At 41.0% G+C, this 16,208-nt stretch overlaps 1 protein-coding gene across 4 annotated transcripts in view; it reads left to right on the plus strand.

Annotated features, from left to right (window-relative positions):
* Positions 1-16,208, plus strand: part of LRRK1 (leucine rich repeat kinase 1) — a 114,898-nt gene that overhangs the window by 43,783 nt on the left and 54,907 nt on the right. For all 4 annotated transcript variants that reach the window (XM_061180000.1, XM_061180001.1, XM_061180002.1 and 1 more), the window contains 2 exons: positions 1,780-1,959; positions 2,378-2,526. In XM_061180000.1, the coding sequence (XP_061035983.1) occupies positions 1,780-1,959; positions 2,378-2,526 (329 nt within the window). The remainder of the gene's footprint in view (positions 1-1,779; positions 1,960-2,377; positions 2,527-16,208) is intronic.

Below are 16,208 nucleotides of genomic sequence, written 5' to 3' on the forward strand. Positions count from 1 at the left end.
GCTGAGCAGGGCTGAAGAGAAGGAGGAGGTGGAAAGATGGGCTCTATGAGTGTTGCTGGATTTGGGCCTCATAGAATACATGTAGGGGTTTGTATGGTTAAGAGAGCACCCTTTGGTTTTAGATAAAGCAGAACTTAAGGCTTGACTTTGCCATTTACCAACTGTGGGACCCTCAGCAAGTTCCCAAGTCTCCCTGAGCTTCGGTTTCCTCATATTAAAATTATGACTGTGAAATACAGGGCCTGCCTCCTAAGACTGACACACTTACATCCTCAACAGAAGTTAGCAGCATGACGACTGCACTTCTCATAGCTAGATATCTGGTAGTAATGGAGAGGGATAATTTGTTTTCTGTTCATATACCTCCTCCTTCGAATTGTTCATTTTAGTTATCAGTTGAGGGCAAAGAAGGGACATTTATTTAGCACCTGCTGCAGCCCAGGCATGATGCCGGGTACCTTATGTGTTGGGTTTTAATTCTTGCCTTCTCTGCCTCACCCCTATTTCCTGGTCAGTTTCCTATCACAGAGGGAGGGTCACTCTCTCCAGGCTTCAGAGCACTTTGATTCCTGAGGACTTTCCGCCTCTGGAAGTGAGACAGTGTTATGATGCAATTGGGAAGTGTCCATGTGGAGGATGAGATCGTTTTTCCATGGCAGCTAGATCCAAAAGACATTGCACTACTTTGAACTTGAAGATACTGTAACATTTCAGCCCACGCTCTCTCTGTTCATTCAGTGTGTTAAGTGTTATTTTATCCTGGAATTAAGTAGGCAGTTCTTTCAGGGAGTAATTCTCTAAGTTTTAGGCTGATCTATTTTTTTCATCAAAGTATTTTTTTAACTTATGAAAGTAATATATGTATATTACAGATAATTTGGAGATGCAGAAAAGTGTTACTACTCTAAGAACATAATGACATATCATAATGAGTTATGTCAGGCACTTGACAGAGGTTATGACAATTTATTGAGTCAGGCACTTGACATACACTATGTCATGTAATCCTCCCATTAAACTTGGGAGGTGGGTTGTTATTATTCCCATTTTACTGATGGGTAAACTGAGTCACAAAGAGAATAAGAAATTTGCCCAAGATGACACAGCTGAAATATTTTTTTTTAATCTTTATTTTTGAGGTCAGATAAATTCACTGTTCTTTAAAAATATTTATTTATTTATTTATTTGGTGGCACCAGGTCTTAGTTGTGGCAAGCGGGCTCCTTAGTTGTAGCATGCAAACTCTTAGCTGCAGCACACATGTGGGATCTAGTTCCCTGACCAGAGATCGAACCCAGGCCCTCTGCATTGGGAGTGCAGAATCTTATCCACTGTGCCACCGGGGAAGCTGAAAAATTTTAATCCTAAACTGCCTATCTCCAAAACCCATATCCCTAGGTGTGATGCTGCTCTAGGGATGAGGTCAGGGCTGGGGATGAGGAAGATAGTAAGGGGATGCTCACAATCCCACTACCCAGAGATAATTCTGCAGCACTGAAGGTAGTTCTTTCTAGTCTTATTTCCATTGTTAAGATCACACTGTTTTGAATGCTGCTTTTGAATGCTGCTTTTCCTCAGTTGGTGTTATTCGATGAGCAGGTGGGTTATAATGATGTGGGGAAATGTCATATGCAATTCAGAGGGACTATTCCATAGACACTGTCAACTGGACGGAAGCGAATTTCAGCTGGAAATAGGGCCGTGATCGAAGGGGATTTCAGAGCAGGAACAACCAGTCCCTTCAGCCACCCTCTCCCTTTGTCCTGTCATCCCCGCCAGGTCCCTGCAGCCCCCAGCGATTACTGAACTGGATGCTGGCCTTGGCCTGCCAGCGGGGGCACCTGGCGGTGGTGAAGCTCCTGGTCCTGACGCACGGGGCCGACCCGGAGAGCTATGCAGTCAGGAAGAATGAGTTCCCTGTCATCGTGCGCCTGCCACTCTACGCGGCCATCAAGTCAGGTGGGTCCCCAGTCAGTCCGCCCATGAAAACCATCACCCTGTGGAGATGTGGGCCCATCCTTCACACTCAACTTCTGCTCTCCAATGGCCTTTGTGGAGGTTTTCGCAACTCCATTCTTTGCTTCTTCAAAAGGTCTGCCTCTTTCCTCCTTCCCCCTACTCACTCCTGCAAGGGAATTTCAGTGACAGGGACCAACCGTGGCAAATGGGACCATCTTAGGAGGCACTTCAAAGGGCAAAGCCCCACAAAAGTTCTGTCACTAACAGGAACCTTCCGGCGTCAAGGGAGGTAATAGAGAAGTTCGACAGCACCAGTGCCCTTTTCATTTTTATTTCACATGTGAGTGTCTGCCCTTTTGGACAACTGTGACACACCCTGCATCCAAATGCCCTTAGCTCTCCACTTTCTGTCCTTTAGGGAATGAAGACATTGCCATATTCCTGCTTCGGCATGGGGCCTTTTTCTGTTCCTACATCTTACTGGACAGTCCTGACCCCAGCAAATATCTCCTCAGGAAGTATTTCGTCGAAGCAAGTGCCTTGCCCAGCAGTTGTCCGGGAAAAATAGTGAGTAGTCACTGTCTGTGGATGAATGGATAAAGAAGAGGTGGTGTATATATACAGTGGAATATTTTTCAGCCATGAGAAAGAAGTGCATCCTTCCATTTGCAACAACATGGATGGACTTTGAGGACATTATGCTGAGTGAAAGAAGTCAGACAGAGAAAGACAAATACTGTATGTTTTCACTTACATGTGGAATCTAAAACAGGCAAACCATAGAAACAGAGTAGATGGTTTGCCAGCGCCTGGGGGGTGGGGCAAATGGGGAGATGTTGGTCATATAGCCAAAGTGTTGGTCACTTCAGCTATAAGTTCCAGAGATCTAATGTGCAGCACTGTGATTACAGCTAATAGCACTGTATTATATATGTGAAAGTTTCCAAGAGAATAAAGCTTAAATGTTCTCACCACAAAAATGAAATAGTAATTAGGTGACATAGTACAGGTGTTAGCTAAGGTTACAAGAGGTAATCATTCTGCAGTATATAAATGTATCAAATCAACAGATCATACATCTTAGCTTATACAATGTCGTATGTCAATTATTGCTCAATAAAACTGGGAAAAAAACACATACAGGAATTAGTTCTAGTTAACCATTTTAATAACAAAAATAATATTGCATTGTTTACATTATCTTCAACTTGACTTTTTAAATTTAGCACTCTATCACTGACTCCCCCTAGATCAGTCAATGTGGCTACATCTCATTCTTTTAAATACGTGCCTTAAATCTAGAGTGAATGTAGCTTAGTTGACTCAGCCCTTTTCCTGTTGGTGGACATTTAGATTATTTCTGGTTTCACACTTTTACCAGCTTTACATGGGGGTATCTATCCCCATACTTTGGCCAGCACTAGATGTCCAGGAGCCTTTTAATTTTCATCACTCTGATGGGTAAAAATGGAATCTCCATGTTTTAATGTCCACATTTCTATTCTTAATAATATTGAGCATCTTTTCATATCATCATCAATTATTTGCATTTCCCTTTATGTGAGTTGCCTGTTACAGTTTGTTGATTATTTTTCTCAAGGATTACTCACCTTTTCCTTCTCGTTTTGGAGAGTCTTTTTGTATGTTAGAGATTTTAAGCCTTTGTTTATCATACATGTTGCCAATATTTTTCCCAATCCATTATTTGTCTTCTGTTATCTTTTGAGACAACAAAGATATGAGAATATATAATCAAATATGTTTGTTTTTTCCTTTATGGCATTTGGGTTATATAAGAAAGTCATTTCCCCCTCGATTTAATATAAATATTCTCCTAGAGTCTTTTATACTATTTTTACTCATTTATTTTTTATATTTTAAGCTTTAATTTTTCTTGTATTTATTTGTATATGTGGTTTGAGGGAGGGAATCTAGCATTCCTCTCTTCTAGGTGGATGATCAGTTATTCCAGCACAATTTTTAAAATAAACTTTGATTTTCCCTCTGAATTGAAATGTCACTAATGCCATTTCCCCCAATATATACCTGTATACATTTTGGGATTCTCTGCACTGGTCCACTGGCCTATTAATCTGTTTCTGTTCAAATGCTATACTGTTTTGATTATAGGCATTTCATTTAAACCTTACAACCTGTTAATGCAAGTTTTCTACTCCTTATTTGCTTTTTTCAAAAATATCTTGACTGTTATCAGACATTCGTTTTTCCATTTTGTGCATTTCCCATGGTGACTCCCATGGCAATTTGTGCTGCGTTTATGTTCTTTGATGGGATTTTATAGTTTTCCTCATAAAGATTTCCTGAACCTATTTTGTTTATTTATTATTGTTTTTGCCACTGTTTGAATGGAATATATATAATTCTTACCCATTTCCAGCCTAATGTTGCTGGTACGAAGGAAAGCTCTTCTGTTTATTTATTTGTTTTACCCAGTCCCCTTACCAACTTGTCTTACTAATTCAGTTTTTAGAGGAGTTCCTTGAAACTTTTAGGTATATTATCAAGTCATCTGCAAATTTAAAGCAGGTTTGTCTTGTCTTTTCTAATATTTATTTAACTTACTTTATTTCATGGCTTACTGATTATCAGCAGAAATGTCAAAAGTTGAATCATCTGAAAAGAGCAGATGTATCTCTCTTGTTCCTGTTTTTAAAGGTCTTGGCATCAGCAGTTTATGGTCATTTGCTGTAGATTTTTGGTAAATAGACTTGTTATATTTAGGTAGTTTCCATATATTCCTTTTTGCTTAGGATTTTTATTAGGAAAGGTTGCTGAATTTTGTTGGATCTCTTTTTAGCAACTATGGATATATTCACATAGCTTTTCTACTTTAATTTGTTTATGTAATGAATGATGATGCTAGATATTGACCCAATATTGAAATCTTGTAATAATGCTAATTGGTGTTTTTACAGCTGGATTTGACCTATTGATATTTTATTTACAGTTTTTGCATCTATATTTATAGGTGAATTGATCTACAATTTTCTATTTTTATTATCTTTATGAGATTTTGGTATAAGACTATGTTAGCTTTACAGAATGACTTAAGGAACTTCCCATTTTATTACAATCTGGAGAAGTTTCATAGGAATTATTTATTGTTAAAGATTGATTAGATAAAGCAGGTCTTTGTTTTGGGGCTTCTTTTGAAGTCATTGATCAGTTCAGGTTGTCTGCTTTTGCTTATGTGCAGTTCAGGAGGTTATATTTTGGTAGAAAATCATCCATTTCCTTTAGATTTTTTAATTTGCCATGATAGTGTGTTACATTTACCTTTTTTGGTAATTCTTTTCTTCTATATTTGTAGTTATACTCCCATTTATGCTTTTGATTTATGATGTTGAACAGTTTTACTTTTTCTCTTTTGAATTTAATCAGACCAGCCAGGGATTTATATATTCTAGTGGTCCTACCAAGGACCTAGATTTTCCTTATTTTTTTATGATTTATTTTGTTTGTTCCTTCATTCATTTTGGCTTTTATCTGTACTGAAACCTTCTTGACATCTTCTCTGAGTGTTTGGTTGATGGTGTTGTGGTCAAGGTGAGGCTCTGGCAGGAGACTTCCTGGCTCTAATCTGGGCTCCAGGCCTCACTACTCTAGGACCTCCATCTGGTTACTTACATCTCTGGGGCTTGGTTTCCTCATCTACTGATTTTTATCTAGTTCTTCATATACTTCTAGAAGTTTTTGCTTCATACACCTGGTTTATGGCTTTATGAGCCATTTTAACGTATTTCATTATATCAAATATCTGCCTTAATCCTGTCGATGCTTCTATCCTTAAAATTGGGTTTGTCTGCTCTTCACATGGCCACACTGCTCTTTTTTCTTTGCATCAACCTTGTTTAAGTTTCCCCAGCCTTTATTTTCAGTTTTTATTTTGTCTTAGGTGTATTTTTTGTAAACAGTATTGAGTTTTTAATCCCATCCAAGACTGTGTCTTTTGAAAGAGGAACCCACCCAATTCACATTTGTGTGGGACCTGTCATATTGGTTTATTCCTCCCATCTTTTTGATTATATGTATTGCTATTTCCTTTTTACTTTTTTCTTATCGTTGCTGGTTTCCTAGTTTCTAGAGAACACTGATATTCTATTTTCCATAACTTGTTAGCTCTCTGTGCCTTGGCTGGTCTCAGTTATAAACAGAGTTAATCATTGTATCTACCTTGGAGGCCAGGTGTGCACTTAGCACAGGGCCTGGCACATAATAAGGGCTCAATAAACATTAAACATTAGCTTCATGTTGCAAAAGGAAATAAATAGTGATCATCTAACCCTTACATGTGTGTAGTGTTCAGTGTTTTTCCCAGCACTTTCTTTTCATATTTGATCCATAGAACACTTTAGTAAGAATTGCAAGAAATATAATCTGTTTACCAAATGAAAGTATTGAGATTTAGAGATATTCTGTTACTTGTCCAAGAACAGAAAATATTAAACAGTGATACTCAGACCAGAACCTGAGCCTTCTTAACTTGGGGATTTTCTTATTTCATGATTCCTGAACTGTCCCTCCCAGGTCTTTCATATAGATCAGTTGTTCTCACACTTTTCTGTAATTGGAATTCCTGGGGGCTTTTTAAAAATCCTGATGCACAGGCCATACCGTACACTAACTAAATCTGAATCTCTGGGATGGGACCCAAATCAGTAGTTTTAAAAACTCCCCAGATGATTCTAATGTGTACCCAGTGACTTGCATTTTCTTGGCTTAAGGTTCAAAGCAGAAATGGTTGACATCTGTATCTGTGATCTTTTCTACAGGTAACTCCTGCTAATTTGCCAAGATAGGGATAGAGCATGGAAGTGATTATTGCATTCTGCAAAGGAGAAGACAAAGAAAAGACAATGTTGCTTTTCTTCTCCTTTGCCCTTTTGGGTAGAATCGGAAGAGAAAATGAAATTACAGTGCAGCCTGAGTCATAAAGACTCCTTGGGCTTCCCCAAAGCAGGTGGTATTTTTTTTTTTATTCAAGTGAATTTCAAACTCAAGGGCCTTGCAGTGTGTGCAGCCAGTGTGTGCAGTGTGTGCAGTGTGTGCAGCCAGTGTGTCTGGCTGCCATGATCTCTAACCTGTGACAACACTTTCCTTCTGTGCTGCCAGCAGAAGAGAGGGGGTTAGCGCGGAGGGGTCCAGTGTCAGGAACGATGACTCAGAAACCAGAGGTAAGTGCTTCGATCTTCCCAGGTGTGCAGTGGAGTTGAACTGGCATGTTTTGTTCAGAATATTAGACAAGGGCAGGCACTGAAAGGGTGCTTTGCTGCCATGTGTACACAGCCTGAAAACTCCCTTGCCTACTGGCATTCGTGGCAGTGACCTTGCTGAAGCAGTCATCTTGTTTTTTTCTGTATTTGTGTTCTGCCTCCCCCACTAGCTAGTTGATATTTTTTAATGTAATTGCTGCCTCTGTGGAAGCCACGGCCAGTCGAGGTTCACCACGCCTCTGTGTCAGGCACAGCCTAGTTCTCAGGCTGCCAGGACCTGCCTCTGCTGGCAAATGGGGAATGGCTGAGAAGCCCACGTTGATTTTCCACTGGCAGCGGGCGGGCTGCTCCGTTAGGTTTTGATGGTGTTTGGAAAGGAAAGTCTGAGAGCGCACACCACATGGTCTGGACACTTTTAAAAGAGCAAAAGCAAAGCCAAGTCAGACCTGGCCAAAGCCGTTCCTGGCTCTGGCTCATGGGTGCCCTTCTGGAAAACCGCCAAACCTTTGCCTGAATGTTTATTGAGTCGGCCTGTGTTCCTGGTGACTGTCCTGTCAATGTTTGCTTTGTTGCCATGAGAAACAACACTTTCATGCTGGCACACCCGGGAAGGAGCAGGAAAACAGAAATGCCAGGAGAGGCCTAAGCAGGGCCTGAACTAACCACGGTGTTTGTCCCATTCAGCAGTTAGAGGGCTGGGCCAGAGGGCACGCTGGGCTGTTCTGAGTATAGGAGTAAGTGCACAAGAGCTGAAATTGATTCTGAAACTACACAGTTGGGGAATTATTAATTTTCTTTACAAGTCCCTGATGATTTCAAATCTGGCAGCAAACCTAGAGAGGATCACTTATTACTACTACTACTACTACTATTGTCATTTTTGGATCAGCTCTGGCTTATGATGTACCTTAAACATTCCTAGTGACTGGCCATTCAGATGCCTGTATCTGTGCCCAAGCACAAACATCCTGGCTGCACATTTTGGGAGCTGAAGCAGCCCTTCTCCATCAGAGTGATCTGGTGGGTCTGAGGATTTGCATATATGGGATACTCAGAAAGAGCAGGCTGCAGCAAGTGTGGTTGCTCAGCCTTTGCTGGGGCCTTCATGAGCAGCTGACCAAGGGCTACTGACATTGTGAGCACTAAGGCTTCTGGGGAACATCCTTGCCCAAGGTTAGGCCTAGTGTTTGGTACAAGAGTCTTATTCAAGAATTTTACACTTTCCAGAGCATTTCTACATCTGCATCTTGCACTTTCTCAGCTCCTCTCGTCCTCCTCACAGCAGGTGGTACTGTCTCACAGAGCAGATGTAAATCTCTGGGGCAGTAGGGCCCTGGCAGGTGAGAGGCAGCACTGGGGGCAGCCTGACTGCCTGTGGTTTGGCCTTTTCACCACTGGCTTGTGTGAAAGGAAGAGCCTTCACCTGTCTTCTGAGAGTTATGAGATCAAACTCAGAATTATTATGGGCCTCTTCCATCAGCTCCACTTTCCCTGTGCCCTGAAATTTAGCCAATTATCCTACTGTTTTCTCTAGTTTCCAAATACCAAATCTCTTCCCACTCTCATGCCCCATTCATACGCTTTCTCTATGGAATAGACTCGCCACTGTGACGTTGTCCACATGGTGAGTGCTTCCTAGAACTTGAGAACAGATAGCGAGGGTCACAGGGTAGAACAGCTGAGCAGGTGCACTGTGTAACCGTTCAGGTAGGTGTTCCTGGTGGCCTGTCCCACTAGATCATCAAACATAATACAAAGCAGCAGTTATGCAAACCACTTACATTTAGTTTACAATGAGAAAATGATTCATAGAGATGCAGAAATACTAAAACTATTATTTGAACTTATGTGACAAACTAGAAAACACAATAAGGAAAGAATAAGAAAACATTATCAAATGTCATTGGAACTATTGGATATCAGCATAGACAAGTACATTCATAATGATGTAAATAAATTCCAGACAGGTAAGAGTTAAGCACTGGAAATTCATCAGAATATACTTTCAAAAAGCAAATTTATTCCAGTTATAGAAGAAAATGATTCCATTTCAAAATTTTAAAGATATATAAAGATGTATAAAGACATATAGTCACGAATAAGATAAATGATATATATATATAAAAGTTATTTATAGTAAAATATAATTTTACTATAGTGTACTAATATAGTAAAATATAATTTTTAAAGAAATTTTAAAAAGGAAAACATTAGCAGATACTTGAGAATAAAGAATTGACAGAAACTGAAATCCAGAAAACACCATTGACGCAATTATATGTCAGTTGATAATTGAGTTTAATTCAGTCAGTGTTTATATATCGCCTACTAGTTGCTTGGGACTCAACAGTGCCCAAGCCAGAGCCACGGCCCTTGCTGTCACATTGCTCACAAATGCCCTTTGTGAGGGCAAGAAGTTAAGAGAAACGAACAGTTAATTTACACATGAGAAAACACAGATAGTAAATCATGGCATGGAAACATATACAATCTTATTGGCAATTACAGAAATTCAAATTAAAATGACTTGAAAGTACCATCACATACCTATTAAACTCGCAAAAATAAATATAAATGCTGAGTAAGGCACTTGGCAGCGTCAAAGAGAAAGGGACACCAAAGCCTTGCTGCTGGCACTATAAATTGGTTCCGTATGTGTGGAAAGTAATTGGCGTCATGTGACAAAAGCTATAAAACTCTTTTCTCCCAGAGAACAGCTCTGAATTTGGTATTTCCTTTCTGAAAGATACCTCTAGGATGTAACTCAAAAGAAAAAAAACGTAATTGCCACAACTGTACTGCTCAAAGCACTGCTATCTATAAGAGAAACTAGGAGAACAAAACCCAAATGTCCAGCAGCAGGGGGAACTCTACTGGCCATGATTACCCGCAGGGTGGACACCACACAACAGGGACAAGCGTGCCTGTCTCCTCATGCTCAGCACAGCGCTGCTCCTGGACACCAGCACTACCTCCACACCTCAGCCGTACACCACGTCCTCAGGAAAGCCTGCCCCAGCCCACAGGCCGGGTCACATCCCCCCTTCCATCTCTTAGAGCTTCCTGCCATTTTATTCAGAGCACTTAACAAAGTTTGGGGTTGTCTGTTCTGGTGACTTTCTTGTTTAATGTCAATTCCCCCATTTGACTGGAAGCTTCGTGAAAGCAGGGATTTGTCCAGCTTTGCTCACCCTGTGTTTGCCCCTCAGTGTAGGGCCTGGAACAGGATGAGGAGTTGGTTGCTTGGATGGATGGATGGAAAATGGGTGGGTGGGTGGACGGATGGATGGATGCATGGATGGATGCATGGATGAATAGGTGAATAGATGGATGGATAAAATTTTATATATGTAGTAAACTGCCATTTACATAGGACTTCATGACTAACAAAGTACTTTGCCAAATATTCTACTTTAATCTTCTATACAAGTCTGTGAGGTAGAAATTTTTGTCTTTATTTAAAAGTTGAAAAAAATAAATAAATAAATAAATAATAAATTTTTAAAAGTTGAGGAAACAGGGTTCTCTCAACAGTAAGTTGAATAGCTTAGTAACTGCAGAGATAGTATTTTTATTTCTTGTTTTTTTCTCTCTCTTGCATATTGCTATTGGCAAAATTCTTGAGTTGGAAGGGAGATTTTTTTGGTAAGTTTCCTATTTTTCAAAGGAATGACTGAAATACTACAGGGAAGAAAGCACAATGTTGATTTAAAACAAACCTTGTTTATCTATTTTTAAGAATTTTAGCGATGAAAAAGTGATAAATTTTATTAACTATGTTTTGGCGTTCAGATGATTAAAAGAGGGCCACTTTTCTTTAACAAAATGTGCTGATGGTTTTCCATAAGTTACCACCAACAGTGCTATTTTCTTGGTATAGATCCTCCTTGGTTGCAGAACTGAAACCTTTGAGTTCACTTGTTGATTTCCATTAGGGAAGATTTTGTTACAGTTTTTGCGTCCATGTGTGTACATGCAGTTGGCTAGAATTTTAACGGCTCTTGCAAAGTAATTGGTTTTACTCATAAAATAAAGTGAGTCTTCTGTTAAGGAACCATGTATGTAACACAGAGGCTATTTGTTCTTTGAAGATTGGATTGAAAAAGAATTACATTGAATTAGGAGCCTTTGGAGAGTGATTCTTTAGTTTCCTTATTTGTTTGTCTCATATACATTATTTTGTTTTTTCTCTTATTGTGTCACTTTGAGAATTTTTTATTTTGGAATTAAATTTTGCATTTCAACATCATTATTTGGTTTGTTAGCTCTGGCTGAGGACATCTCCCACAACTTAAACATTGTTTTTCAGCAGTTGTTAGATTGTCATTTTCATTCTTAGATTATTAAGGTACTTTTATTTTTAGTCAATTGATTATCAATTTTATTATTTTCCAACAACTCTAGAATTGGTTTTATTTACCAACTTCCTTGTTTTACTTCATTTTGGTTTTTCTATTTTTAGTCTAATTTTGTTTTCATTTCCCTGCTTTCTTTTAGCTTTCCATTCTAAGCAGGGCAGAGCTAGTTTATCATGCTTCACTTTTTCCTTTTCAAACTGTGATCAGAGTTGTTCGTTTTTTTTCCCCATTACTTGTGATGTTTTTGTTGTTCAAAAATATATTCTACTGTTGTGAATTGGTTTTCTCTCCTACCCAAGCATTATTTGAAAGGGCATTTTTAATGGCCAAATAATTGGACACCTTTTAATTCTGCTTTCATCATTGGTCTCTACATTTACTTTGCCTTTGTCCAGGCATAAGATATGTAGGAGGCTTGCCCTTTTCCCCCCTTTTTTTCCTTTTACTTTTGCTTCTTACACAGACTGTAATCAATTTATGTGCAAGTTCATACTGATTTGAAAACAGAATTCGTTCTCCTGTCCCCTAGTATTTGGTCATCTCCCATTCTTATTGTAGTGTCCTCCATTCATTTTTTTGCATATTTGACCTATCATATCCTGCTAATATTTTTCTTGAATTTTCATGGGTTTGTTTTTTACAAATTTGTCCTGGGTTGGAACACAAAGATTTAGCATAGTTGTATTTTGGGGGTTGCGGTTAAGTGTCTTTATCATTATTGAGTCACCTTGGTTATCTCTCCTAATGCCTTTGAAATCGTGTCAGCTATTCCATGGCCATGTGAATGAACATGGTGCCTGGTAGGAAGGGACCAGACAGAACATTAGGCACCTGAATCGTGATCCTGGTTCTGTTACCTTCAAACAGGTCAACTCACTGAGGCTCTTTATGTGCAAATTGTGCTTACAGGGTTACTGTGAGGGTCATTTGAAAAAGTTCTGTGCATGCATTGCAAAGAGTCACCAGGCAAGTATTATCATGTGATCACAGCTCAACTTCCAGAAGGTTCCCCTACAGGGTTCAGGTTTGAGTGTGCCCTTGGAGGCAACAGACTGTTCGTGTTGACTATTTAAAATGCCATTGTAGGTTTGCTTGTAAGTTATTTTTGTTCTTACATTTCTCATTGATCTGGCTTCCTTGGTTATGTTTCCCTTTTTGTTTGTTTGTTTGAAATGATATTGGTAGCTAACCACTACTAATTCTGACATTTATAATATTTTTAGCAGGCAGGCTTTTGTCAGAACTGATTTCATTTTTTTCCTCTCACTAAGTCGTTTAATTTAATTTAAGTCATTTAAGTGAGTGATTTAATTTATCTTCCTTCTGAGTTTAGAAGGAAGGCTGTCCTCCCCTTTTCTCTTTTCCTCTCCCTTCTCTTACTCCCTTTAGTATTCTCAGGTCATTTTCGAAATTCTCCTTTTACACCATAGAGTCCTCCCAGGCTTTTCCCTAAGTTAATGACTGGTTTTACTGTCCTTTTCCCACCTTTTTATTATGTTTCTAATCTGCTTATCTTAAGAGACATCCTTCTAGCTTTCAAGACTCTCTGCTTCTTTCATTTCCTTTCTTAATCTGTGGGCTTCTGTTGATGGAAAGTTCCGGATTCTCAGGTCTTGACTTCTCCAATTGTCATTTGACTTGTTACCATCTGTATCAGTGCCACCGTAACAAAGTACCAAACACTGGTTGGCTTAAAATAACCAGAATGTATTGTCTCGAGTTCTGGAGGCTGGAGTCTGACATCAGGGTGTTGGCAGGGCCGTGCTCCCTGTCACATCTCCAGTGGAGGACCCCTCCCTGCCGCTTCATAGTGTCTGGTGGTTGCTGGCAGTCCTCAGTGTTCCTTGGCTTGTAGACCCATCACTCCAGCCACATGCCATCCTCCCCGTGTCTTCTCATCATCTTCCCTCTGCACACATCTGCCTCTGTGTCTAATCTCCCCTTTCCATAAGGACACCAGTCATACTGGATGAGGGCCCACCCTAATGACCTCATTTTAATGTGATTACCTCTATAAAGACCCTATTTCCAAATAAGCTCAAATAAGCTTTTTATCAGGTATTAGGGATTCAACATATCTTTTTCAGGGACACAGTTCAGCCCATGACACCATCCTTGTGGCTGTCGCTCCATTGCCCTTGGCCTGGTTCGCCCGCCATGGCCACCTCACGTGCACAGGTAGATGGCCAGTCAAGGTCCAGGCTCCTTCTCATCCTTTCACTTTCAATGCCCCCTCCCTCCTGAGAGCCTGTCCCCGCCAGGGTGCAGGGACTTGAGCAGTAGGCGTTTGGAAGCCTTGCATGGGGGGTTCTCCAGGGCCGAGGATGTGGGGCATAGTCCTCGTTTGCCATGGCCCTCACCTGCACAGGGAGACTGGGCCAGAGTTGCTGTCTCCAGCGTGCTGATCCCCTGTCCAGCTGACTCCACCTCACTTAGAGCCTCCTCTGACAGTCTGGGCTCCCAAAAGACACCTGTAGGCTTGAAATTTACCCCAACTTGTTGGCATTCATGCACAGATCCCCTTCTGCACAGTCACTGACATCACTCAGGTGGCCTGGGATATGTCTTCAGATTCTGCAACTGGCTCTGCTGCTCTGAGCACCTTCATTTTTAGAGTTTCTTTTGGCTTGTTCTTCAGACCTTTTAGTGAGTCTGTTCCTTTCAGATTAGACCTGTTGTTTTTGCACTCCTCCGTCTGTCTGGTGCCCTGACTGTTCCTTCACATGTCAGAAGGTGGCTCTTGTCTTCCTGGCTGGTTCAACAAGGAACCACCACCCAGGAATCTGCTTACCCACAAAAAGAAAGTTTTGGGTTTTATGTAGGCCAAGGGTTCATGAATACATTTTAGAACATTCTATGTATTTCTCTGCCGTTTTAACACGTGTGTCTTGACTGGAAAGACTAATTCTACTGACTGCCTTTTTTGTGTCATGCTGTACTGTCATTGAGCTCTCGTCTGTCCCCTCAAGGGACAGTGAGATGGGAACACAGGGAGAAGAGATGCAGATTCTGCTTTGTGGGCTCAGTAGAGACCTAGTAAGGAGGCAGTGTTGGAACTTGCTCTTGTGAGTTCTCAAAATTGCAGAGGCATCCCCCCCACCAGCATTGGGGCAGAGAACCCTTCTCTGTGTCTGCTCAGGGCCCAGTTGCCAGCCCCACAGCTCTCAAGGTTAAAGCCAGCCTAAAAACATTGTCAATTTCAGCCCTTCATGAACAATTATATTCTTCAACCATAAGGGTTGCACTGACATAAAAGCATGAGAGATGTCATTGTAGTCCACTGGCTCATTCACCGTGATATTTTTGTATGGAAGCTTCAGGCAGCATTATATAAAGGCAGGTAATTGCCCTCCTGGACCACAGCTTCCATCACAGGACAAGGAGACCTTCTTATGCAGAGGTAACCCCAAACATCACTTTCTGTAATGAGCCAAGTGCCCTAGTCCTTCTTGAACTGGTCCTGGTCACCATCACTGCCTTGGAAAGCCCGTTTCTTAAGTCCTCATACAGTGTCTTCTGGGAGAGCAGTACTTCCTTCTGTTTGGCCCAAAATTGAAAGGGCTCATGCCTAAGGACCAACATGAGCATATTCTCTGTTTCCTCCGGAGAGATGTGCCTTAACCATGGCATTGTTGAATTCTGGGGATCTCCACAGCCAGCTGTCTTTGATTTTGCAGTTCAGCGTGCATGGATTTAATTATACAATTGCCGGCTTCTCCCCCTCAGAACCTGGTTTATTGTGATCCTGCCCGGACTAAACATAGATAAGTAATGAGGGCTTGCCCAGCTACATTTCCATGTCAGGTGTACTGTGCATCCTTTCTCCTTCCTTCTTCCTCTCTGCCACTTTGGAAAAACTTGTGCACCCTATAATGTTCGTGCACCAAAAGGAAAGTAACTTGTATAAGTGAAAGTTTTCAGACTAACCCAAGACCAGGTACAAATCCTACGTGTTTTTCCAACCACCATCCAGCCCAGAAGTCTTTTCACAAGCATGTCTGAATTCTGAGTGTGTCATCATGTTTTCTGACTTCTTGCTTTTTACTACCTCTCCCTGGGCTTGAGTTTCACAAATTTCAACCCTGCAGAAACTCTGGTGGTGTAAGACCTAGAAAGAGCTCAGTTTTAGGAACTGGCAACATCTGCTTCCTCCTGTTCCTCATGTCTAGAGAATTCAGTGCCACACACAGCCACTCTCTTGTTATTGATGATTTACTTCTGATAAATAGTACCTCCCAAAGAAGCACAGGAGGCTTCCCTGCAGGTGTTCTTTCCTGGCTTTCTGGTCAACATCACATACTCTTAGTCCTTGAAAGGTGACTAGATGCACATTCAATACACACACAGCTCTTCCCTTCGAGACATAAACTCCCTGAGCCGCTTCCATCTGCAGCATCCTTCAGTATCTTCAACCCCAGTGCCTGACAGGCTGGCCTGCACTTGGCAGTGCTCAAGTAAACGCTGCTGACTGTGAAGTAAGATGGCATCCTTGTTACCTAATTGAGGGCTGTAACGCAGACACTTACTGGGGGTGAAGAAGGTGGTCCTTGCCCCAGGGCTTTCAGGATTAGTAGGATTTAGATAGGAGGGCGGAGGGCTGTGAACTCCAGGGGAGAGAAAGCAGAGCAGGGAGCACACTTTCCCCTTTGTCGTGGTG

This window comes from Eubalaena glacialis, chromosome 2, assembly GCF_028564815.1.
Source record: "Eubalaena glacialis isolate mEubGla1 chromosome 2, mEubGla1.1.hap2.+ XY, whole genome shotgun sequence".
Taxonomy (NCBI): Eukaryota; Metazoa; Chordata; class Mammalia; order Artiodactyla; family Balaenidae; genus Eubalaena; species Eubalaena glacialis.